Consider the following 26,805-nt stretch of genomic DNA (forward strand, 5'->3'; position numbering starts at 1 on the left):
TAGATAAACTCACTAATGGGAAAAATGACCCCATCCTTGGTTATATAAATCATTTGGCCCTCCAGTGAACAATGTGTTGACTGTTGCCTTAGAGGCTCCAGGCGATAACTACACAAAGGACAGAACATTTCAGCAGAAATATTATAAATCATATTGTTTTTATGTTAAAATCAGCTGCTCGCACCGACTCAGTGAATCCTGTAGAGGTCAGCGTGTGACAGCTCTGCTTGGTGAAGTGAGGATTCCTCTTTAGGACATTATTAAGTGAAACCACGTGATTGAATTGTTATTAATTCACATAAATAATTTCTTTTATAGGTTACAAACAAAACAAACACACTAAAGCACATCATAGCATGTTGTGTGATCATCACGGTCATTTTTATCCTCTTCATCTATTCAAGTATTCTCTAATATCTTATTTATATGTCTTACAGTGACCTTATGGTTGTTATTATTTCTCTCTTATTATTTTCCTGTGTAGAGGCAGTTTAGTGACCTCTGCATCCACACGCACACACACACCCACGCCTTCGTGCAAACTTTTACCCACCCCTGATTGGTCAACACACAGCCAGGGAGGGTGGGGCAAAGCCGTGATTAATTAGCATGTCCGTCCACGCTCATAAATGTCCGGGTGTCCTCACCTGATGCCCCAAACAGCGTCTAACTCACAGGGGAGCAGCGGGAGAGGCTCAGACAAGCTGGGAATAAAACTCAGATCTGAAAAAAGTGAGTTCAGGCAGGTTGACTCACCTCACAGAGACACACGCAGGTCCGGTCACCGGCCACCGGACACGGTCTGTGCGTAAAAGCGCACAGCCAAAGCAGAACTTTACGCGCGTCTAGGAGACTGTTTCCCTCCTTCCCCTCCTCTCCTTCCTTCCTCCTCCTTCCCCCCTCGTCGGTGGCGGCTTCAGACTTCACCGTCGGCCGGTTTGTGACTTTCACGCCCGGTTCTGCTGAGTTGAGGCCGGTCCGACCCAGAGCCCGGGGTCACCCATGAGGCTAGAGGCCGCAGCCAGGATGGATCTGTTCAGGAAGCTGTGGAAGGCGAGGAAGCTTATCGTTGTGGTGTTCATCCCGCTGTCCCTGCTTCCCTTACCGCTCATCCACCCCACCAGCGTGAGTACAAGCAACAATTAACAATGAATTTTAAAATTATATGCAGAAAAGTCAGGATTTTCAAAATAAGAGCACAGTACAATTTCATAGATAACGAAATAACGAATAAAATATGACAAACTAGTTGAACTAATAGTCACAAGAAGGGAAATCAATTGTTAATGTGTTGGAAATGTAGAAGACACGCCAGTAAATTGCCCATATTGAGCACTACAGACATTAGGATCATTCCAAAGTGTGATTTGTTCAGCAGATGTTGCTCTTAGCTGTGCCAATATCACAGATATACCATAAAAAATAGCAAAAAATACTACATGCATTAAAGCACAACACATTCTGCTTATAACAATGTTATTTTTTTTGTATTCAACACTTTAAAATATATTACTTAGTTAGTCTTTATTAGATATATTCACAAATGACAGAATTTAGTTTTAATAAATACCTCATACAGCAGTAAACAAAACACCCAGTTGATGTGTTGATGTTCCTCCCAGTTGCTGCTAATGGCTGAAGTGTCCTGATGGGATTTGGTGTGTGTGTGTGTGTGTGTGTGTGTGTGAGGGGGAGAGAGAGAGGGAGAGAAAGGGAGAATCAATCAAAAGGCACACTGTCTTCTGTTTTGAAGAATGCTTGTCCCGAGCTGTCCCGATCATCAGCTGAGCTCTGTGTGTGTGTGTGTGTGTGTGTGTGTGTGTGTGTGTGTGTGTGTGTGTGTGTGTGTGTGTGTGTGTGTGTGTGTGTGTGTGTGTGTGTGTGTGTGGAGGAGATGTCGCGACATGTTGATGAGATGGAGATCAGTGTGCTGCTGCTGCTAAAAAGCAAAGAGGACGAGAGAGAGTGAACAACTTGATACTCATTCAGGCTCAAGCTCTATTCAGTATGTGTCTTGTAGCTCATGCTTGTTTGTTTGTGGAAACAATAGGATTATCTCAATCTGCATAAATCAAAATCTGCAAGAATTCACCTTGTTTTGATTAAACGTGTTGAGACAAAACACAGAGTGGCTGCCTCACAGACTGAGTGACATTAAGACAAAGGCTTTTTGGAGGCTGATGCTTAAAGAACACAGAAGACATGTTGTCTCATTCATTAGGTCAAATTTCCTGTTGCACAGACGTATGTGTGCAGACTTCAGTGCGGACGTCAGGCTGAACTGGTGTTTAGTGAGTGATGTGTCTGGATAAACGCTGTGAATGAGCTAAAACTAGATTAAATTATATCCTGTGATTGAACGGTTTCTATCACATCCTGAGAAAAGACTGGGGAGAGGTTTTCTGGCAAGTTTAAGCTTCAAAACGTCCCTGAAGGAAGCTTTTCTGTAGTTTATGGTCCACATTAGCTCCAGTTTATTCTTTTTACATTATGCCTAAATAAATAAAAGTAAATACTTTTATATAAATACTACTGCAGAAGGTTGGTTAAAGCTTTTGCAGCTGCTCTGAACATGTTTCCAGAATCCTCAATAAGAAGATTTTTTCTTTTTAAAGCTGCAAAAAGTTTTTTTTATCAATCATATTGGTATATATTGTTTCTTGTTATATACTTTCACACAAAATAATACTAATTAATAAATGTTCTTGAGCAAGGACATGTTATATTGGTAAAGAAACATGCTCTTCAGTGAGTTTTTCAGTTCTTCATGGATCACAACACATTTGTTTTTCACAGAACTCACTCAGATGTTAATCCTTGAGTGGCACATAAATTGGCGCTCGGTCCAAAACGTGTCACGACAAAACACAACAAAATCCTTTTCATTCATGTAATGTGATTTTGTCCAGTGATCCAGCTGCACTGAGCTAAACTGCATGAACGCTCGCTGTTTTATCTCCATATAGAAGCAAGCAGCTGCTCAGCAAATCACTTCTTTCCTCGTCTTGGAGTTGAATTAAAGAAAAAAACATTTTGCGACGTAGCTGATAGGAAGTTGTACATCTGGCACAAGTTTAAAAGTATTTAAATGAACTGTAACATGTGGCAGGTGTGTTTGTAAATGAGATGCTAGTAAATAATCCTGCAGTCACACGTTCACGAGCGCATCATTAATATTAACTTCCAGCCATGTTGGTTGCTAAACAACCGGCCTCTCAGACAGCAAAGGTGGTGTCAGGTGTGTGTTTACGTGCTAAAACCGAGCTCCGCTGTGTCACAGTTATTTGTTTTTCTTGCAACACCGTTAACATCCAGAGGAACAGTTATGTGCTCACAAGTTGTCCGTCGGCCAATCACGTTGTCGCCCAGGAGCCTTGCTGTTATGTCAGGCCCGGTGGATGTTTGGCACGAGCGGGCGGCGCAGGATGAGGCCAAGAAAGAACAAAAGAACAAAAACTTCACTACAAAGAAAAAGAAAGAAACAATCCAAGCAATTAAGTTATATAATCAGTCCTCCACCACGCTGGATTTTGGGCCCCACGTGGCTTCCTTACGACACCAGGGAGCCCACACAGTGTCAAGAATGTGACAGGGTGTGTGTGTGTGTGTGTGTTTGGAGTGGTACTGTGTCCAGCTGCAGCAGGACAGAACATCTGTTGGATGCAGTCAGACCGGGTCAGAAAGAGAGAGAGAGAGAGAGAGAGAGAGAAGGAGGGGGAGAGACGAGACTGAGATCCAGATATGAACAGCCTTTATAACGCTTGTGCCATTTTGCATCCCCACATATTCTAAAAGTAGTCGGCGAGACAAAGACATGCACACAAAGAAAATACTGTCATACACTTAATTATTTTTCTTTAGCTCAACCTCAATGACTGTTGGATGTCGTGATAATATGTTTTATACAAATATTCACGGTACCCAGAGGGTGAATCCGAATGATCCCCTGATTTTCCTCTTTGGTACAAACACTCATGTTCCTTTCAGGATGAATTGTAATAACTTTGTTCACCATTAAACTCCTTAGATTTTTATTTCTATCTTCTTATCTACATTTTTTTGTGACCTGGAATTCTTTGTCACTTGCAAATACCTGCAAAACTGATGACATTCCCGTATTTAGCACTGATGTTAGCATGCTAACATGCTAACATGCAATGTGCAGGTGCTGATAAGAGCATTGAGCTCCTCAGTGCCAAAGTACAGCCAGGACAGAGCTGCTAGCATGGCTGCACACTCTTCAATCCAAGTTTTAGATTTAGGTTTTTGGTGCATTATACCTGAAAAAACTACATTTACATCTGTGGTAACAGAAAGATTAAAACTGCCAGAGATGTTAGATATGTTTTCAGTCCAAAATAAGTGTGTGTGTGTGTGTGTGTGTGTGTGTGTGTGTGTGTGATGTAGCCCTCCTGTGATTGGTTCAGTGAATACAGGTTTCTGCTGTGACCTAATCTGTCTATCAGGAGTCCTTAAGTCACTGTGTTTTCTTTTCTAAATACCAATCATCACCATTTCCTCAGCTGTCCACAGATAACAGGGACTTGATGAGACAATCAATGGGCTTCTGTTCTGTTGAGACAGAAATCGGCTTGTCAGCAGTAAAATTTGTTGGGGTTTGCGGAAAAGTGGCGCTCTGGATCACCTGAAGGAAGTTTGTCAGACTATGCTAGACCCTCGTGTTGACACTGGCTCCATCAGAGAGGAGCACTCTGTCACTTTATACTGTCAAATATCTGCCAGCCAGAGACACTGACACTAATACGAATAGCTGAGCAGGTATTAGGACAAAACGAGATTAAAACCTTCATTTTCATTCAAAAACACAGTACAAAATGTTACTTGTGGTTGACACACATGGTCTCCTCTCTGCTCATCTTTACTGTCTGTATAAACACCGTCCATAAAAATAATCTTACAAGGAACAAGAGGCATTTATGTGATTCACCAGTGAATTGAAGCTCTTAAAGAAATGCTTTTACTGGAGCTAGGAGAAGAGGGGTGTGTGAGTTGGTAAACATTTGGCACATTGGGTACCTAAGCATGGGTGTAACTGACCACAATAATGTATTGTAATAATATGCAAAAATGACCTCTGACATGTGTCACAGTGTTTTTTCTTATCCATGCTCTATTACTGTGTACAAGGAAACAGAACATGGAAGCTAGTAGCTCCAGGGTGGAGGGAAGTGGAGGGAGCAGGTTTACCTCCCTATGAAGTGTCTTTCTTACACCACAGACAGTCGTGCTCTTTCAAAACTGTTGTCCTAGCAGAGGAAAGTAGCCTCTTAGCAATGAGTATTAATTCAGTACAGATTATATCAAGTATATATGTATGCGTTCCTGCAGATAGATAATCATTCTGCAGCCCTGTGTGCAGTGGATGTATTTTTTATTTCTCCTCTTTAAAGATGCAAAAAAAACCACATGTATCTTGGAAAGTCACAGGAAAGATGTGATTGTTCCAGAAAGCTCCATTAGGGCTCAAACCTCTGAGCCTTGGCAGCGTTAGTCCAGTGCAGCCTGCTGAGACACACACACACACACACACACACACACACAGTCTCACACACAAACATTGTCCATTTCACCTCAGGCACTCCAGCATCACACACATTCTTTCACAGCCTCAGGAAATCAAGTGAACTTTCGCCTAGATTAAAAAAAAAAAAAACCCAAAAATGAATTTTCATGCCGGCCACAGCAGCCGCTGCCTCCCTGCTGCCCACTATTTCTATAAAAATGTCAAAGAAATGAATATGAAAGTCATTCTCAGGGTGGTGAAAGATCTTTTCATGTCTCCGTTTCACCTGCGTGTCGCTTTAAATAAAGACTAATGCATTAAAATAAACTGGGAATAGTTAGCTGTGGTTACTTCCCTTGTTAACCTGCTCATTATCTTCCATGGAAGCTCAACTTTAAACACCATCTGACCTCCAAGCAAACACAGGCTTTCCTCCGCCTGAACCCCAGCTCGTATTGACGTCCGCTCCCTGCCACGTCTCCGTATAAAGTCTGGTTATCACACAGTCAGGTTGCATCAGCGACTCCTGCCTTTCTGCTTAACCAGCACTGGGAAACCTGGAACAAAGGCAGAGACGCGTGATGAATGTTTGAGGGTCTGATGAAGGTTTGTGTGGCAGCTATCTTCTGATAAGCAGAGAGCAATAGTCAATGATGAGTGACTGCTGAATCAGTCCATCTGTGGTGTGTATCTCCGTCACCCTCTGTATTTATTTATTCACCCGTGTTTGCCTCTTTTTATCTGGGCGGACTCACAGGAAGTTGGCCGTGGGTATCAGCACCGCCGTCGGCTGACCATTTAAATCACAGTTCTTCTCCCCTGCTGCTATCTGTGTGTTTTCCACTTTAACCAGGCTGACGTGAACACTTCTAACCCTCTGAACTCTGTTATTTTATTGATCTAAACTGTGCCGACATCCGTGTTTTTGCTTATTGTGACGTCGTCCTCCAGATGCTTCATATCTCTAACCTCAACTTAAAGGTTGTAAAGTCAGTGAACCATAATTATTAATAAAAGTATTGACTTTGTGACATATATTTCAAAACTTTGACATATTTTTTCATCAAATTTGACCAAATAAAGACACAAAACATATCGATCGGAAATGTTTCTGACTATAAAAACAAAACTAAGTTATTTGAGCTGTTTACTTGTTTTAGTTTTTGCTAATTGTCATGAGCAGAGTGCAAAGATGATTCTATAGAACAGACATATTTGAACATTGGTACGTTGGTATTTTAGCTTATAGTCACCTCCATAGACCTCCACTAACTAACCTAACTAACTAGTGTACACACACTATAGACCTCCACTAACTTTCTTTCTTACACTACACACTAAGTATCTTGAGGTCAGAGGTCAACAGACCCTTTGAAAATGACTAAATTTAACTTTGCCCTCTTTGGCAACAAGCCAGGCTAATATGGTTGCTACCAGTGGATTCTCTAGCTTGACTCCTTTCATATGACATCCATGTGAAACTCAGCCGCTAGGGGCTTTTTAAGACCGTGCACCATCACCCTGTGGTCCCCCTGTAGTCTCCCTGTGGTCCCCCTGTGGTCTCCCTGTGGTCCCCCTGTGGTCCCCCTGTAGTCCCCCTGTGGTCCCCCTGTGGTCTCCCTGTGGTCCTCCTGTGGTCTCCCTGTGGTCCTCCTGTGGTCTCCCTGTGGTCCCCCTGTGGTCTCCCTGTGGTCCTCCTGTGGTCTCCCTGTGGTCCCCCTGTGGTCCCCCTGTAGTCCCCCTGTAGTTCCCCTGTGGTCCCCCTGTGGTCCCCCTGTGGTCTCCCTGTAGTCCTCCTGTGGTCTCCCTGTAGTCCCCCTGTGGTCTCCCTGTGGTCCCCCTGTGGTCCCCCCGTGGTCCCCCTGTAGTCTCCCCGTGGTCTCCCTGTGGTCCCCCTGTAGTCTCCCCGTAGTCCCCCTGTGGTCCCCCTGTAGTCCCCCTGTAGTCCCCCTGTAGTCCCCCTGTGGTCCCCCTGTAGTCCCCCTGTGGTCCCCCCGTGGTCCCCCTGTAGTCCCCCCGTGGTCCCCCTGTGGTCCCCCCGTGGTCCCCCTGTGGTCCCCCCGTGGTCCCCCTGTGGTCCCCCTGTAGTCTCCCTGTAGTCCCCCTGTAGTCTCCCTGTAGTCCTCCTGTGGTCTCCCTGTAGTTCCCCTGTGGTCCCCCTGTGGTCCCCCTGTAGTCTCCCTGTGGTCCCCCTGTGGTCCCCCTGTAGTCCCCCTGTGGTCTCCCTGTAGTCCTCCTGTGGTCTCCCTGTAGTCCCCCTGTAGTCCCCCTGTAGTCCCCCTGTGGTCTCCCTGTGGTCCCCCTGTGGTCCCCCCGTGGTCCCCCTGTAGTCTCCCCGTGGTCCCCCTGTGGTCTCCCCGTAGTCCCCCTGTGGTCCCCCTGTAGTCCCCCTGTAGTCCCCCTGTGGTCCCCCTGTAGTCCCCCTGTGGTCCCCCCGTGGTCCCCCTGTAGTCCCCCCGTGGTCCCCCTGTGGTCCCCCTGTGGTCCCCCTGTGGTCCCCCTGTGGTCTCCCTGTAGTTCCCCTGTGGTCCCCCTGTGGTCCCCCTGTAGTCTCCCCGTGGTCCCCCTGTGGTCCCCCTGTGGTCCCCCTGTAGTCCCCCTGTGGTCTCCCTGTAGTTCCCCTGTGGTCCCCCTGTAGTCTCCCTGTGGTCTCCCTGTGGTCCCCCTGTGGTCCCCCTGTGGTCTCCCTGTGGTCCCCCTGTGGTCCCCCTGTGGTCCCCCTGTGGTCTCCCTGTAGTCCCCCTGTGGTCTCCCTGTAGTCTCCCTGTGGTCCCCCTGTGGTCTCCCTGTAGTCTCCCTGTGGTCCTCCTGTAGTCCCCCTGTGGTCCCCCTGTAGTCTCCCTGTGGTCCCCCTGTAGTCTCCCTGTGGTCCCCCTGTGGTCCCCCTGTGGTCTCCCTGTAGTCCTCCTGTAGTCTCCCTGTGGTCTCCCTGTAGTCCTCCTGTAGTCTCCCTGTGGTCTCCCTGTAGTCCTCCTGTGGTCTCCCTGTGGTCTCCCTGTAGTCCTCCTGTGGTCTCCCTGTGGTCTCCCTGTAGTCCTCCTGTGGTCTCCCTGTGGTCTCCCTGTAGTCCTCCTGTAGTCTCCCTGTGGTCTCCCTGTAGTCCTCCTGTAGTCTCCCTGTGGTCTCCCTGTAGTCCTCCTGTAGTCTCCCTGTGGTCCCCCTGTAGTCCCCCTGTGGTCCCCCTGTGGTCCCCCTGTGGTCCCCCTGTGGTCCCCCTGTGGTCCCCCTGTAGTCCCCCTGTGGTCCCCCTGTGGTCCCCCTGTGGTCTCCCTGTGGTCCCCCTGTAGTCCCCCTGTGGTCTCCCTGTGGTCCCCCTGTAGTCCCCCTGTGGTCTCCCTGTGGTCCCCCTGTGGTCCCCCTGTGGTCCCCCTGTGGTCTCCCTGTGGTCCCCCTGTGGTCCCCCTGTAGTCCCCCTGTAGTCCCCCTGTGGTCCCCCTGTGGTCCCCCTGTGGTCTCCCTGTGGTCCCCCTGTGGTCCCCCGGTGTAGCGCCGCTGTCACGGTGTGATCAAAGGGCTCAGCCGGACAAACAAAGTGTGGAACCAGATATGTGGCTCTGCAGGGCTGCTCCTGCTCCTTATCTGTCCTCTGTTCATCCTTCCCAGCATGAATGACAGATCAGCAGTCAAACACTTTGCTTTAATCCCGTCACCACGTAGCTCCTCCATCGCTTCTTGTCCTCAAAGTGTCGCTGTGGTTGAGACAGACATGCTGATTAAAACAACAGGTCGACTCTAACATGCTAGTGACCAGACCTGCATGTTTTCAAGACGATGAATCCTAATAAGCTGATTCTTCGTCATTCATCATCATCAGTCTCGGCTGTACTTTGTGTTTGAGGTGCTAAAAACTAAACTTTAGCATGCTAACACACTAAACTAAGTATAATTAACATTATACGTGTTTAACATCAGTGTGTTAGCATTAGCATTTAGCTCAGAGCACCACTGTGCCTCAGTGAGCTGCTAGCGTGGCTCCAGTCCTGATATAATAAGACACTTTCCAGAATGAGCTCGATGCTTCTAGCTGACAGAAATCAATTCTGAGTTTGGCACACCACAGAAGAAATGTGTTACTAATTACTCAGCCTAATTTGAATGATTAATCAGGATCGTGAAAAGATGAGCAGGACTAGTAAAGGTTGAAATCCAGCTTTCAGATTGGAGGGGTGATCAGTGTTTTATTCCTGGTGCAACCAACCACACAGCATCTGGTCTGCATAGCATTAATAATTCAAACCGGTTTGTTTTAAATGTTTCTGGGTAATAGGAGCCTGCTCTGGGTGTGTAAAACTGATGTATAGTAGAGGAGGAGACTCGGAAGAAGCTCCAAGTGATGTTTACAGCCTGCACATGTGCTTCTTCACTGCTTCTTTAGCATCATTGTCACATTGTTGTCACAAAAGCTTGATTTAGTTTGAGCTCTAAACAGCAAAGATGCAGGAAGCTTAAATGGGTCCAGTGTAACACATGTGGCAGGTGATTTATCATATTAGCGTGAGGGATTTCTGCAAAGTCCGAAGCTTTGAATGGCTGTGAGGTCTGAACAGGTCTGGACGTGCTTCATACAGGAGCTCCCCTGCTGGGTTTATTAATTTGAGATTAACTGACCTGACGCTGGCAAGATGCTACACTGAATGTTCCTCTTACATAAAAGCGCTTTAAGCTCACTCAGCATGTGGCCGAAGGAGGACCTGCATATGTTGAATAAAGTAAAGAAATAAAACGCTGTTTACAATCAAAGTTATGATGTAAAAGTTGAATGAAAGTCATAAGTTCTTCACAAAATATCACATGATTCCTCTTTAGCCTGCCGGTGTTGCAACAGAGCAGTATGAGAGGCTGGTATGTTGATATTATATAACCATAGCCAGATTAATGCAACATCAATGTGTGTGTAAGAGGATGCAAGTGTACATATGGGTTTTGTGTGCATGTGAGACTGAACAGATCCTGATATGACTGATGCGTTCATGTCTTCTACATCAGTGTGACTCTTTCTAATATCACCTCAAACCCGTTTCAAAGCCTTTTCCCAATATGACTCCATATGTGACGTGAGAAGTTTCTCATGTCTGTAGTTTTAATTAGCATGAACACTGTCAGCAGCTCTGTCTTTGCTTTGGTGCCTTGAACACTCAATAGTTTGTATTAATTCATAAATTATATGTATATGACGGCTTTAAGTCCACAGGTGTTTTTGAAGACTGGCTTCTGAGCGGGGTGTGTTGTGGGACAGTTGGATCATGCCAAAGCCACATGTACCAACATATTAAAAGCCCTGTTGACCAGGAAAAGTCCCCTCAAGATGATGCAAACAAAGGAGATAAAGGAGAAAAACCTTTACCTGCATGTCAAAGATTTTGTGACAAGCTAAGCCGAGCGTCTCCCAGCTGCCCAGCATCCAAAGATGTCTGACCAAGCCTTTTCCCACCTACAGGAGGCATGCTGTGCGTACGTGCTGATGGTGACGGCGGTCTACTGGGTGTCTGAGGCTGTTCCCCTGGGTGCTGCTGCTCTGGTACCCGCCTTCCTCTACCCGCTCTTCGGGGTACTCAAGTCCAGCGAGGTGAGTCTCTATGTGTTAGCTTAAGGTTCTCAGTGGGCTGAATAATCATTCTCAGGTTCATTCATCTTGGACAAAGGTAAGAGTTAAAGTGTAGGAAGCTTTTTAATGACACTAACTAACTAAACTACGGAAGCCCTGAGAGGCAAGTGAGGAGGAAAAAAAGTCTGATCCAAGTCTCTCCTGTGTGTTTAGGACTTAGGAACAGGTGATAAAAAAGGTTTTGGCAGGATAATCTTATTATTCATGATCAAAAAACTCTACCGACACACTTGAACTCCTGCAGGCATCATAAAGCACTGGCAGTCCTACTCAGAGCTGAATGTAACAACAATCACTTAGAAAAGTCTGCCTAATTGTTTTTCTGCCTGAAAAAGTATGTAGAAAAGCAAATTAAATATATTTTTTTCAGTGGTTTTCACAAATGAAAACAACAAAGGGCTTTAAATTTAAGGTTATTCAGGCTACTTGAGGACGGAGGAGCTTCAAAACATGCTGATAGACACATAACAGTGATATTTTAGTCCAGCAGAGACAGAGTCATACCTATACCTATACCTTTTAGCCTTTTTGCTTTAAAACAATGGCTGCCTGCTGCAGGGGGGCTAAGAGGGGGCTGCAGATTTGGGTGATAATTGTTAATGTTTTTTTATTTTACTGCCTCATGTCATGCGTCCACATCAACGTTTGACTTCCACCCCTGAACTTTCCCTTCTAATAGATACATTAGGCTGCTGCTGATAACATCATCTCTTCACGCATTTACATAAATATCAATTCTTTTGATAGAAAGAAATCCTTTTATAGCAAAACGTCTGATTGCTTCAACCCAAATAAGGTCATTAGTGTGAGGGGCATTGACCTATATATGAAATAAGCCTATGCTGAAACTCTTTGCATGGAGAACTCTCAAGTTAAAGTGGGCCAGTCGCTGCCAGTCTAGAGAAGCACTTCTTATTTAGGGCACGCAGGACCACAGTGAGTGCCGCGGTGTCGGACTGTGCTGGTAGTAAGAGTCAGCTGATCGGATTGCTGTATATGCAGATGTACAGTAAGTCCAGATCAGGAGGAAAATGGGTGAAAGGCCTTTCTGTGCTCTGAACTGTGTGTTTGGTGAACTCTGATTCACCTGCATGTTCTGCACGCGAGAGCGTTCTCGGATGCATGAAGGTTTCCATGAGGAATTTTAGGATTTATCTATTGTATTGTAATAAAGAGCTGTGTAGAAAACCCTGTTTACCTGGTGCTCATCATCATTATGCCAGTGTTCTTTCTTCTCTTACGTACATGTCTACACCCACTTTACTGCCAATCATCACAAACTTTAAATGTAAAAGCTTATATGTAGAATACAACATTATCATGTTATATTGTCTGGGGCAAATTTTAGTGGCACACCATGAGGGGTAAAAAGGCTGTAAAGGAGTTGTCTCTAAGTCTAGACCTATGGACTGAACTGACACTGACATTGTCCCAAAAGTGAAGCCAAAACATCCCGAATACAGTGACGTCATCTGGAGCCTGTGATTATATACCTGTTGGCAGGAGTTGGGTGTCAATCATGATGTCACACCCCCTTTTTATAGCATCGAATAACTAAATAAAACCAAACTTATCAGAACAAGGAACACTTGAACAAACATCAGCATGATGAGAACTACCAAAAATGACAAAAACCATCTCTGGGAAAAAATTATCTGACTTATCTGATTTTTAAGTTTGGTGTCCCATACGCTAACGTGGAGGGGGGCGGGGCTTATGACCTATACTGCAGGCAGCAGTTTTTGATTGACACATAATGACATCAATGCTCATTGCTCTACGTTTACCTGACCATGTCGAAGGACATGAACGCCTTCGCTGCCAGAAGCTCATATAATTATACAGAATAAAACACTGAGGTTTAAACTTCCTGGTTTAAAAGTGTGTTTTTGGACTTTTCAGATTAAAATATTTGTATATATAATCAAATGCAAGAAGTTTCATTACTTTTATGAAGTAATTGAAACAGTGACTTTACCCTTTAGCCTGACTAGTAATCTGTAACCTATCACATTTTAAAAGGACCCTTCCCAGCACTGCTGGTGACACAGTGCTTCCCGTCCGTTAAACCCACCGTCCTCTTCCTCACCTGTTTTATCAGCATTACATAAAAAGTGAGCTGCTCGCCTCATGTGACCAAATCGCATTGACCAGCAGTGCGTGTTAACGCCGCTGTAAGCCTCTTGTAATGGTGTTCAGTAAATATGCCAGCAGAGCTTTATGCAACATTTCCAGTCTGTTATCGTACTCCCAGTCTCTCCTACACCCCCCCTCCCAGAGGTGCATCACCACGTATAGTACATGCAAGTTAAGATCTTAACCCGTCTGTTGTCACTCGTCTTAGCCTGCATGCTCAAAAAGTGATGAATGGATGTTGAATTAATGACCCTGAAACTATGACCTCTGATTGTTGTCTTATGTCTCATTTCTTTCTTTAAATCAGTCTGCAGGTCCTTCAAAATGATCGAGCAACACTTAGAACAAGCGGCCGTTTCTTTTTCTACAAGCTAACGAGTTTTGTTAGGGCCACATGATACTCAATTTAATCCCATAATGCATTTCATGTTGTAGTTCAGTCTAGAAAGTTGCACCTTTAGGGGGTTTTAGCATTTCTAGAGTTGTTAGGCTCGGTGAGCAGATATTTCCACGAGGAGAAACATGCAGCATCTTCAAAAGCACAGCGGAGAATGAAAAGATGTGATGAAAGCCGAAACATTACAATAAAAACGGCAAACAAGATGCAAATACTGAAATGATGCGAAGCCAAAAACACACAAACCTTGAAAACAAAAGCAACAGGAACACAAGTACTCTCGAGCGGCTGGAGAGACTAGAGAGAAACAAGATGGAGACAGAGTGTTTGTGTTTGAAGTGGAAGGAAAAGCCAAAGAAAAAGATGGAACGTAAAGAGACAAGACGAAGAAAAAGAGTCGGAGACAGAGAGCGAGAAGGAGCCGTGTGGAAGTGCAGCAGGTTTTAGGTGAGAGGTGCAGAGAGGCAGGCTTATACAACAGCATGGGGCCGTGATCCCTGTGGGGGGGCAGAGCAGATTAAACAGAACAAATGGCAAACTGTAAGTGTTTTATCCAAATGAAGGAGGCTGAAGGAGGGAACAACAGACGGCCCCCATCACTCTCAGATCTCAAATTAGTCTTGTGCCACGAACATATTCTGAAAATTGTATAAACCGTTATCTTTTGTCTGTGTGTGTGTGTGTGTGTGTGTGTGTGTGTGTGTGTGTGTGTGTGTGTGTGTGTGTGTGTGTGTGTGTGTGTGTGTGTGTGTGTGTGTTCAGGTGGCAGCAGAGTACTGTAAAGACACCACTCTGCTGCTGATGGGAGTCATCTGCCTGGCCGCCTCCATAGAGAAGTGGAACCTGCACAAGCGCATCGCTCTGCGCATGGTGATGATCGCAGGGGCCAAGCCTGGCATGTGAGCAGCACACACACACACACACACACACACACACACACACACACACACACACACACACACACACACACACACACACACACACACACACACAGCTGTTTTTGGAGGCCAAACAGGAAGTTAGCATCGACCTGCTTCCCTCCGCTGGGATGTTTCCAGTGGATTTTGGATTATGACAGAAAATCAGCTCTGTGGCGAAGAAACGTTTCTGCTACTGCAGCGAGATAATCGTCACCACCTTCATCATTTCTGAAGCGTAAATGCAAACGAACTACACCTCTGTCTCATGACTTCATCGTCACCACCACAAAGCTACGCTACAATTTCAAAGAACGTTTATGAAATACCACAAATCAAGTTGTTATGTTTGAGTTAGAAGAGTTTGTAAGTGTGCAGCACAGGTGCACTAGTGAGTAGATGAGTGTCGGCCGCTTAACGTCGCCGACAACCTCTGTAGTCTAAATCATTCACACGTCCTTTTTTAAGACATGTAGGAGCATCTTAAGCTCAACCTTTAGTCTTTATTTCAAGCACCCATTCAAACACCACTGACTTGGAGATGAGGGAACTCTCTAAAATACTAATTCATCTTTAGGTTTTAGTCTTCCTCCTCCTGTTCCTCTTTTCTCCAGACATGTAAAGCTGATGCTGGTCTCTCTCATCCAGGCTGGTGCTGGGCTTCATGTGCTGCACAGTGTTTCTATCCATGTGGCTCAGTAACACGTCCACCACAGCCATGGTGATGCCCATCGCCGAGGCCGTCCTGCAGCAGCTGATCTGCACCGGCCTGGCCGACAGCCACGTCGACTCCGAGACCGCCGAGGCCCCCGAGGACGATGGCGGTATGTCGGGCTCTGTCACTGCAGGTTGATAGCGATGCACCAACACTCTGACATGCAGCTGAAGTCCAGAGGAACTAAAAGTAAAGGTGAATGTTGTTGTCTGCAGCTGTTTCAGACAAAGAGGAGAACTTGGACAAAAACCAGCTGGAGCTGCTCTATCGCAACAACAGGTACGTCTTTGTGTGTTTGGAAGAGCACGTGTGTGTCTCCCCAATTATAACTACCAATGATTCCCAGGATGCACCACAGTCTTTGTGCTGTTGGCCTCTCAGTGCACACCACCTCTCACCTCTGGGGAGTCTGACATGTATCAGGGTCCTTATGTGTCAAAAACAGATTTGAGAAAGTACACTTAAACATTTGGAGCTGCATTCATAGACCTTTAATCAAAAGATTGCAAATTTCACTTCCAATAAAACATTTTTTTGAGTCACATATTGTCAACAGTTTTGTTCTCTATGTTATTTTCTGATTGCAGCATGTAAAGGTTTTCTGTGTCATTGTATTATAAAGACAATAAACACGAGGCAGCAACTTCAAACTAAGACTAAGATTTTACAGATTTGACCAACGATGAACTGATCTCTGCAGTTTGACTGAGTGTCTACTGTTTTCTACTGTGATTCACTGAAGCCTCATGTTTGTATGTCTGTTTGATCATCAGTGACAGTAGTAACCCTGATTCTTCCCTCCAGCAGCGACTGCGCTACTCAGGAGGTCTCTACACTAAGTGAGGTGAGACCTGAAGGTAGACAGAAAACAAGAGAGAAATCTTTGTGCTCTGAGTGGAGCTGTTTCATCTGACTCTCTCGCTGTTGTTCTCAGTTACAGACTGCGGCTGCAAATGGTCTGGGTCTGAGACACACCAATGGACACCTGCCACAGGTGAGGAGCATGTACACACTCATTGACCTTAACCCCGAGTGCACGCAGCCACACAGCTCATCTACTGTCAGAGTGTCGCCTGTTTTATGACGGCAAAAGATGGTGAAAATCTGTGATCCTCTGTCGGTTTCAAAATAAAAGCCACGTCGTGTTTCTGTGGACAGGATCCCTTCATTTGTTCACGGGGCTTTTATTTAATGGCCATAATTAAAGGCAGCAGCAGCCACACTGTCGCTCACACAGATGAATAAAGGGTAAGGAGGTGAAAGTGTGACGGGAAGGTTTCTGGAAACAAGAATGAGAAACACCCTCCCTCCTGAGTTGCTGAGTAATGTCAGGAACATTTTGCACTCATGCCACGTCTCCTCACTCTCATCTCGCTCAGGTTGCCATCGAGATCCCAAATGTGAAGCGGGTGAAGATGAGGAGAGACTCCCAGTATCCCACCAAGAGGGATCACATGATCTGTAAATGCCTGTCGCTCAGCATCACCTACGCTGCGACAATCGGCGGCCTCATCACCATCACCGGCACGTCGACCAACCTCATCTTTGCAGAGCAGTTTAACACGTAGGTACACACACACACACACACACACACACACACACCCTCCGTCCCTCCGCTGGTCGTCCGGTCTATCTGGTAGATATTTTGATTTGGTCTCAGCTCAGGACGCCTGGAGGCACCGTCTCAACTTTCAAACATATTTACAGCTTGATTGGTTTCTTGGCTGCCGTGCTGCTCGGACCGAAACACTTCATGTTAACTCAGTTTCTGGAGGGCATGCAGAGTCTGAGATCAAACTAATCAGCCTCTACGGCCCCGACAGAGCCGATTTCCTCCAGCAGCAGCACTAAGCCCGGCAGAATGGCCTCCTTCATGTCGCAGCTTGTTGGACAAAGGTCAGGTTTTGATTCTGTGTGTGTGTGTGTGTGAGCAGTAGTAGTTGTAATCAGGGACAGCAAGCAATCCAAGCAGTTAATCCCCCAAAAATTCTACCTACGAGTTTGAATTTTAATTTCAAGTTATGGTCAAATAGCCTGAGCTGGACGAGGTTCTGTGTTTGTGTCAGTCAGTCCAAGTCCTTGTCTGCAACAGGTCCACGCTCGTCTGGCAAGGCCAAGAGATCAACCTGATCCCCCAACACACACATTCACTAACACACGCACACGAAACACTCTGGACACTCGTTGTTATGACTGAGGGCAGTAACACTTCCTCATTAAGCCTCTTAGGGAAGCTCTGTTTTCGTCATCACAGCTCAGATACACATGAACACATGGATATAGACTATAAACTCTTATTATCAGTGGGTTTTGCTGTGTTTTTAGCCACTTTATGCATTAAGAACTGTTGCCATGATTGTGTTTAGTGTGCAGAAAAAGAATGTAATATAAATATTTGTCAGTAAAAACATCATAGCATCTTCCCCCTATTGGTTGTTGTTGCTTCTAGATCATAGTTCACCTAACTTTGTACTAACCTCAGGCAAAAACATTGTTTTTTTTCATGCAGACATTTTGTTATTTACTTGAAAGCAGCTTTCAGGTTGTTCAGCTCATGAAAAAGCTCAAGGTGTCACTTTCACCTGCTAAACTTGGGAAGTCGTCTGCATGTCATGAATGCTGAAATGATATGAAGCCACTGATGAAGTTTTTTGCAGCGATCCATTCACTGTTTGGATGATAATGTTGCTAATATATGATGTTTCATCCAGCTGTGCTGCAACAGCTGCAACTTCCAGGAGGTCAGATATGAAACGGCCCGCTGGGACGAACGTCCCCGATGAACTGAAGAGTTAAAAAGACAAATCAGGTGTCATGCTGGAGGATTATGAGCTCCAGTCAGAGGGATTTTTCACAACCTGGCGGCTAAAAACGTGTTCTTAATCGTTCTTAATCTTGGTTTATAACCGATCTACACAGCACAAGTGAAGAATGTACCAATTAATTAATCAACCGTTAATAAAACAATTAGTTACAGCTCATAAGTCCTTTATAAAGGGAGCCCTGTTCTAAAGCGCCACCCGTCATGTTTCCACCAAATCTCCTGATTAGGTAAGTTTGGTAGGAGCTGTTATCTCTGATCGATTGTCCCTACGTGGTGATGGAGACACAGAGAGGTGGAAGAAGGACTTGCTGTGTCCCAGTGTGGCTCCTGTCCTGTGGTTTAATAAAGCAGTGCTGCTACGTTCGCTCTGACCCGCCTGTTATCAGCCTGGAGGGTCAGCTGATCAGCTCATTGTAGAGACAGCAGCTGTCAGTCAGAGCAAACACACGGGGACGAGGCAGGAAGGTGATGGGTGAAACGTTTTTATCAGAACAAGAGGCCACAAGGTTCATCCTTTAAAAACAAAAACACTAACTGATTGATAATCTTAGTGCTACTGTTCCTCACACACACACACACACACACACACACACACACACTCACAACTCTCTGTGTGTCTCGTTTTGTCTTTTCAGCCGTTATCCGGATGCAAAGGTGATAAACTTCGGCACGTGGTTCATCTTCAGCTTCCCCATCGCCATCATCATGCTGGTCCTCACCTGGCTCTGGCTGCACTTCCTCTTCCTTGGCTGCAAGTGAGTGTGTGTGTGTGTGTGTGTGTGTGAACTCGATGCATCTGATCATTCCTTACTCATGATAATCCCTCTGTTTTCTGCCGTGTGGTTGATGTTGTTGTTGTTGTTGTTGTGTGTTCAGCTTCAGGGAAACATGCTCACTGAGTAAGAAACGCAAAACCAGGAGAGAGATGCTGTCGGAGAGGAGGATCCATGAGGAGTACACCAAACTGGGACCCATCAGGTGTGTACGAGCTTCTGGCAGCGACCTGTGTGTGTGTGTGTGTGTGTGTGTGTGTGTGTCACACCCAGACTTGTTGTTATCACTCATGTAATTGCTGCTCACCTGTTGTGTGGTTCCTCTGTGTGTGTGTGTGTGTGTCCCAGCTACCCGGAGGTGGTGACGGGTGTCTTCTTCATCCTGATGACTCTGCTGTGGTTCACCAGAGAGCCTGGTTTTGTGCCCGGCTGGACGTCTCTTTTTGAGAAGTGAGTGCCCATAATGTTGCGACACACCACCACAGCTGGTGTTAGTGACCAGACAGGTGTGTGTGTGGTCACATGACATCATTAAGAAACCCTTAAACACACACTGTCACACAGAATCACTGCAGCACAAGAGCACATTTGTGTTCAACCTTAAAACAGCTAAATAAAGAGTGGATGCTGTCTCTCTCAGGAAAGGCTACAGGACCGATGCAACTGTGTCTGTCCTCCTGGGCTTCCTGCTCTTCCTCATCCCTGCCAGGCGACCCTTCTCCTCCTCCTCCTCCTCCTCCTCCTCCAGCTGTAGAAACACAGGTCAGTACCATGCACTCATCCCACTTTCTGATATGGCTGAACTACGTTTGGTTCACCTCCTCAGGGCACCAGACACGTGGGGGTTTATATCAGACAATGTAAAAGCAGCACTGCAAATCTCACTTCATGTCAGCCGTTAAAATGACGAGGTTAAACAATCATGCACTAGTTTCCTCTGCTCTGCCTGTGTTCCCTGTGCAGGCTGATTTACTGCCTGTGTATTGTCAGACTGTCACAGAAACCTCTTTAACAGAAACAAGTGTTTTCCACAGCTGTGCAGCAGTTTGAAAAACGCAGGAAAGTCTGACATTTGTTGTATTTTGCTGTGCTGCTCAACACGTTTTAGTGCTGACACTTGAAAAATGACTTTTATTTGCAAAATGTTACGTAACAGGACGTTTTACCTAAACGTCCTGCTGCAGTAGAGGTGGTAACTGCATTTACATTTGCTACTAACTCTATGAAATTAGTGTCCAACTTTTACAATTAATCATTGAGTCCAATTTCTAGCATAACCTGGAGGTCCTAAATGCACAGCAAGTCAGCTGAAAACAAAGATGCATTTAAAAAACAAACAGTTAATCATGTTTGGAAAGCAAAGGTTCCAATAACGAATGAATAAGAAATGAGCGTCGGGTTTAAAAGGAGCTCCTCTTTCAGGGCGCTTCCTATTTTCCTAATAATCATTTATCTTTTAGTAAACCCCTCTGATTACCCCAATAGCCTCCCAGCTGTACTGACAAAGTGTCTGTGGTTGTAAACCATCAGATGAGGACGACCCGCTGGCTCCCATGATCACCTGGAAGGACTTCCAGAGACTGATGCCGTGGGAGATCGTCATCCTGGTGGGAGGAGGCTACGCACTGGCTGCTGGCTGCAAGGTGCACTGCTGGTGTTTGTTATGTTGTGTGTGCCTCTTAGATGCATCTAAAGGGATTTAATCGTGTCTTGACAAGAGACTTTCGCTCTGTGGAAAAGCTCATTTCATTTGATGGCTGCTTGGAGCTCTGATCTGCTGCTGTGTCCACACGAACGTGATCTAAATGAGGTCAAAGCTGCAGATGTTCAGGCAGACATGACTGCAGGATGAGGATGAGGATGAGTGGCTGGCTGTACCTTTTGACGATGCTCACGTGTGTTTTGTCCGTGTGTGTGTGTGTGTGTGTGTGTGTGCAGGTGTCAGGCCTGTCGGTGTGGATCGGCAGACAGCTGGAGCCCATGAGTGGTCTTCCTCCCTGGGCCGTCACCCTGCTGGCCTGCCTGCTGGTGTCGGCGGTCACAGAGTTCGCCTCCAACCCGGCAACTCTCACCGTCTTCCTGCCCATCCTGTCTGCACTGGTACGACACACACACCTTCACACACTTCACACACTTCACACACTTGCAAACAAAAAAAATCTACTGGGGCGCTCAGAGAAATATTCAGTCCAAAATGTGTAACTCTGTGTTGATGTCACAATTATGAGTAAATTGAGACTTCAGGTTTTTGTACAGGTGAAATAAATAAGTTAAACTTGTTATCAAGTGACTTTTAGAGGCTGGTGGTTGGTGGATTCTGTTCCCTAAGGACAGAGGCAGGCTGTTTCTATCTTTTACCAATCTTCATGTTAAGCTAAGCAGCTGCTGGCTGGAGCTTCACATTGAGCAGTGATATCAACCTTCTCATCTAATTCTAAGGGAATCAAATGTCCTGATGTTTTATCTAAAGGGTTTTATTGCTGCTTTTCAGAACTTTCTCTGTCAACAAATGCTCACACTTGCTCCTAAGTAGCCATTTTAACAGCATCAGTGTGACTTTGCTTCCCTCATGTGGATCATGGGGAAGCTAGCGGGGAGCGTTCATATCCCACCATAACTAAACCTATGAAACCCCCTCCCACCTTTCCCACCGTCCCTCCTTTCCTTCTTACCTCCTCTTCCTTCACTCCGTCTCTCTCTTCGCCCCCTTTGCTCCTCTTCATCCGCCCACTTCCCTCCTTCCAGTCAGAGACTCTGCTCATCAACCCCCTCCACACTTTGATCCCGTCCACCATGTGTGTGTCATTCGGGGTCATGCTTCCAGTGGGGAACCCCCCCAACGCCATCGTCTTCAGTTACGGCCACGTGAAGATCAGCGACATGGTACGGCACACACACACACACACACACACACACACACACACACACACACACACAGTCACATGCTCTGTCTGCACCTGCAGCATCAAACAGCTCAAGAGCACCATGTGTCAAAGTTGTTTTACATAATCAGAGATTTTTCGTTCTTAACTCCTGACGAACCAAAGCATCTAATTCTGATATGTTTTCACGCTTATGCTTCATAATGTTTAACACATCACCATCTTCCTCTTCCTCTGTCGCCTTCAGGTGAAAGCAGGCTTCGGGGTGAACCTAATCGGCGTGGCGGTGGTGATGTTGGCCATCACCACGTGGGGGGTTCCCCTCTTCAACCTGACCGAGTTCCCGGCCTGGGCGGTGGCCAGGAACGTCACGGGGGCCAAATAACCACCGGCGAGAAGAAGAGGGGATGAAACGCTGAGAGACAGAAAGAGAGGAGGAGGTGGGGCAGTGTTTCTGGAAGGACAGACAACAAGGAAACGACGTGTTGGCGTCACGAGGACGGTGATGCTCAGAGTTAAGCCTCTCTTAGACTGATTCAACTGGACCTGAAGGAGGAAGAACGACGGAGGGAAGGAGGAGAAGAGGAGAAGAGGAGAACCATTACCTGTTGCTTAGACATAATGATTAGAGTTGTATGTTTATTGGCCGTGAGCTGGCGTTTTATGCCTTTTATCAACGTGGCCGCTGTTTTTTACCTCTGTTAATGAACTTTGAAGTCGCTGAAGATATTACTAGAAACTCCAAACATACTTTTGTGATCGAGAACTTTTGTTTTTTGATTTTGTGCTAGAAAAAAAATGGTAAATTAGTATTTTTAAATTGCCTGGAAAGTGTTTTAGAGCCACATTGTGCCTTGTTCTGTGGACGACCTGATGTTTAGATAGAAATAAGCTATATAGTCGCCGTAGAAGAGCCTCTTTTTACTGCACGCTTGCTGGACTTCTGCTGCTCTTTGAACAGACTGCATTCATTGCAACGTGGTGGGCTGATGGCAAGTTTGGCTAGAAAGCAAGATGAATGCATGAAAAGAGGCTTCTACTGTGGCTGATAACGTACTGTACACACAGAGCTACTGTCAGGATCTTTTCACAACAGTCTGTATATTCTAAAGAAAGCTTGTGCAGCTTTACCACCATGCTGAGAGCTTATTCACTGTCCATAGATGCTCTGACCTGCCTCCCACATTGCTTTACAAATCTATGCCTCCTAATATCTTTTTTCTGATGTCTTTACCAAAGTTGAAGCAGATGTCGTGCGCCATCATCCCAGTGTCTTCACCGTATTATTGCCTGTAGTGTTGCTGCACTGTCAGCATGTATTGTGTGGGAGTCCACACTCCAACCCTGACAGTGTTAACGCCTCGCTGTAACCTCACGGTGGTGCAGGAACTTCTTAAATGACGGCACGCAGTAGTGTGACCGCTTCTCGTTGTGCTATTTCTCGGCTGTAGTCTTGTACTTGATTCTCTTACAATATTAAGAATGTAAAATGTACTGTATTTAAGGTGTAGAAACTTCTGCATACCATGGCTTTTTCCTTGTAGCTTTTCCTTGTCTTGCAGTGTGGAGGGAAAAATGTGAGAAAATGCTACTAGCTGAGGTCTGAGTGCTTCCGGTATAATGATTTTTAACCATGAAAATTAAATTCTGTATCAGTCAGCAGGTAGAAAACACAGTAACAAACCCTCATGCATGAAGAGCTGTAGTAATTATGAGGTTTTTTTTTGTTCGGCAACAGGACGACCATGTTTGGTCCGTGTTCGCTGTCACTCTGACGGTGTGACTTTTCTGCTGGCATGTGAGCACAGACGGACTCAGGAGGCTGCACAGTCCCTCCAGGCTCTGAGTTTCTGTTGAACGAAGCATCCAAAGTGTTTGAGGAAGAGAGGTAGCACAGGGTTGTATGGTACAGTAGTTTGTTCAATCAGCTGTCCAATCACATTAACTGTTGTCTGGTGGTGAAAAGGTTTGCACACAACATTCACTGTACTGTGCAACAATATAAAAGATATGCTTTATATTTTTACACAAATTATAAATGTAATTTGTGGCCTTTTTTTTTTTTTTTATATCACTGCATTACAAGTTTAGGACGTAGCGTTGGCAGAATCAAACGCCGACGCATTCCTTTTGTAATTTATTCAGTTGTACTGAAGGTTTCATACATCTTGACGGTGTTACAGCAGTGACCTTTGACCCGGGGGCCACACTCCTTTGTAAATACATACAGATTTGTAATATAAAGACGATGTGCCTTTGCCTGTTTCCAAATGAGCTGTAATATTGCTAAATTATGTGTTATACCTTGATGTTTCATTCATATCCAACTCGGACAAAAACTAGAGTTAGGATGATAAAACATTATACATGCACAGCAATAAAACCACTAAAACCACAGATGGTACTGATTAAGTTATTTATTCACAAACACCACCACAAGCAATCAGTAAAGATCAGCATTTCTCTGTAAATCACACTAGTAGAACTGAATTGTGTGTCTGTGTGAGCACATGATGTGTGTGAGGAGATGAACACTGATCATAAATATCCCAGCATCATTTTAAACATCCCATATTTAGCAAGAAGCACTTTTTAATGATTTTTCAGCATAAATGTGACTAGAGACCCTCGTTCTGACGTCATAAGGGGGATCTGTTGATCATGTGACCTCTTCCAGCCCACTGAAAACCTCCTGAATCCACAATTGTTGTTTCCTCACTAACACGGAGATGCCGGAGGCGGGATCGAAGTGTGCAGACAGAGGCTGAAAACAGCTGCAGCAGCCACGTCTGCTTAAGAGAAAACAGTGTTTTTTGAAAATGAAACCATGTAAACCTGTTCCGGTAGGACCTTTAAGTACATGTATGAACTTTAAAAGGAGCAGAATATGGGACCTTTTAGTCACAAGTAACAATAGTAAAGTTTGTCGTGTCCAGGTGAGAAAATGGGATTCATTAGCCAATAATCTTGGTTTCCATTGATATCTATGTTTGTATGAGATTCTGGTGCATGTGTGGTTTCTTGGTGCAGGTTTTATGTACAAATAAATAGTTACAAAAGGTGAAGCTCAGGGATTCTTTCCACAATAAAGTTGGGGAAACTCCTCCAAGTCCTGCCCCTCCTCCGGCCCTGGTCTGAATCGGACTTAAAGTCAGTCGGTCTTCAGGTTTTGGGCGGCCTGCTGTCCAGTGGTTAGGAAGGCTCCCGGGGGCCTTCAGCAGGTACGAAGCTCTCGTTCTGCATCTTGTCTTTGTATTTCAGGAAGTCTCTCCTCTTGGTGAAGTATTTCACCTGCCAGGGAAAGTGGAAACATTTAGATTTCATTTATCTTCATTCGCTTTCAGAAAATCCAGACATCTCATCCTTCCTCACATCCCGGTCTGGACTGACCCCACTGATCAGACAGATAAAAAGGTGGGATCGTTTACCCACTGAGCAGGACACTTTGCCTCAAACTCGCTCTGGAACTTCTGGCAGGATGAAACTTGGTCCTCGTTGTCATCCAGACATTTCCACAGCAGGTCCCTGGTGTCCCAGCAGGCCTTTCTCTCTGCAGAGTTGGGAGCCGCCATCGCTGCTGGACCCTGGGAGAGATTTAAATTAGGGTGAGTTAACAGAGATGAATGAAACTCCTGCTATGTTGGGGCTAAACTGTTGAAAAACACCATCATGAACCACTGGGCACTAAAAACACATGCTAACATGTGCTTAGAAACTTCTCACTAGGATAAGATAACACTTATAACTACTTTACACACTAAATTTACTTCCCTACATCAGCCTCAAAAACACCCACTATCTTAATTTAACCTACAAGACACCACTGGACGTCCACTTTGATATTAGACTGCAAGTAATTCACTTTCAGCTATTACATAGCAAAAACAAATGAGATAAGCTGATAGCAGCTGAGTTCACTCACCGAAAGAAACACTAAAACCTCCAAAAGCTGCAGTCGGTGTCTGTCACTCCATAAAACCCCCCAAAATCAGAGCAACGCCGTCTTTAAACTAGAAATAAACACTTTTGTAACGCAGTTCGGTGCTGTGGCGCTTGAGAGTGAAGGACGAAGCAGCACTTCCTCGTCGCTTGGTGATGACGTCAGAGCGTGATTGACGCAGCGCGCCAGCTGATGGCGCAGTTTGCTAAAAAATCAAACTGGAGTAGCATTTTATTTTGAAGGTTTTTAACATTATTTGACAACATAAACAGGTAGTTAAGTAAAGCAAATCAAGCCGAATTCCTCCAAACGACGTCTTTGAATATAATATGGGATCTTATGCAACTTGTTTAGCCGTTTTTCCTCAGATCGCCACGATAAACCCGACTCAAAGGAAGCAACAGGTGGGAGTTCCTAGCTAACACAGCATCCTCCTTTAGCTTGATATTTTTATTTATCGCTTATTTAACACTGTTTGGCAGCCGTGTGACTGTGTTCAGCATTTTTAGTGGTTAAATTAAACATCCAAAATGTTCAAAAATGCTCCTTAAGATGTCTCATGGCTCCATAAACAAATAATCACCATCTTCAGATCCAGACAAAATGTTCACGTTACATTTTAAATGATCAGTTGCACAACTTAAAGTAGAGCCGAAACAAATTCTATTGATTATTAGAAATTAATCAGCAATTTTTTATATCCAATCAACGATAAGTTATGCTGCTTCTGTCCTGTGAGAATTAGCTTCTTTTTCAGAAATGATCATTTCTTATATATATTATTGATCATAAACACAACAGGATTTTTCAATTAGTACATCTGATGACACTTGTTGGGCTTTTTAAATGGACATTTTCTCAATTTATTTAACATTTCACAGATTCAGAAAGAACAAAAAGATGATTTAATGATGAAAATCATTGTAAGTAGCTCCTGCGTCTTATTTTGAAGTGATTTAAGGTGAATGAAATAGTCTGTAATGTTGGATGGAGCTGGTATTTGCTGTCAGTAGGCACTATTTAAAACAAGAAGAGGTCCCTTGTCCTTGAATGGCTCTGATCCTCTTTATAACACATGCCAGCATCCTGGAG

The 26,805-nt window shown here is 45.1% G+C and overlaps 2 protein-coding genes across 2 annotated transcripts; one reads left to right on the forward strand and one right to left on the reverse strand.

Annotated features, from left to right (window-relative positions):
• The first annotated feature begins 1,002 nt into the window (after window positions 1-1,002).
• On the forward strand, window positions 1,003-22,158 carry slc13a4 (solute carrier family 13 member 4). Its single transcript, XM_070854213.1, has 16 exons — window positions 1,003-1,125; window positions 10,962-11,090; window positions 14,425-14,561; window positions 15,228-15,403; window positions 15,510-15,573; window positions 16,099-16,138; window positions 16,229-16,288; window positions 16,674-16,858; window positions 18,754-18,873; window positions 18,995-19,096; window positions 19,240-19,341; window positions 19,532-19,653; window positions 20,422-20,534; window positions 20,830-20,991; window positions 21,637-21,774; window positions 22,021-22,158. Exons 1-16 carry the CDS (start codon window positions 1,003-1,005, stop codon window positions 22,156-22,158), a joined length of 1,911 nt encoding a protein of 636 aa, XP_070710314.1.
• A 2,051-nt stretch (window positions 22,159-24,209) lies between these two features.
• coa6 (cytochrome c oxidase assembly factor 6) lies at window positions 24,210-25,831 on the reverse strand. Its single transcript, XM_070854044.1, has 3 exons — window positions 25,696-25,831; window positions 25,202-25,357; window positions 24,210-25,064 (listed from the first exon to the last, which is right to left on the reverse strand). Exons 2-3 carry the CDS (start codon window positions 25,343-25,345, stop codon window positions 24,966-24,968), a joined length of 243 nt encoding a protein of 80 aa, XP_070710145.1. The 5' UTR covers window positions 25,346-25,357; window positions 25,696-25,831; the 3' UTR covers window positions 24,210-24,965.
• Between the last annotated feature and the right edge of the window lie 974 nt (window positions 25,832-26,805).

This window comes from Pempheris klunzingeri, chromosome 22 (genome assembly GCF_042242105.1).
Source record: "Pempheris klunzingeri isolate RE-2024b chromosome 22, fPemKlu1.hap1, whole genome shotgun sequence".
Classification (NCBI taxonomy): Eukaryota; Metazoa; Chordata; class Actinopteri; order Acropomatiformes; family Pempheridae; genus Pempheris; species Pempheris klunzingeri.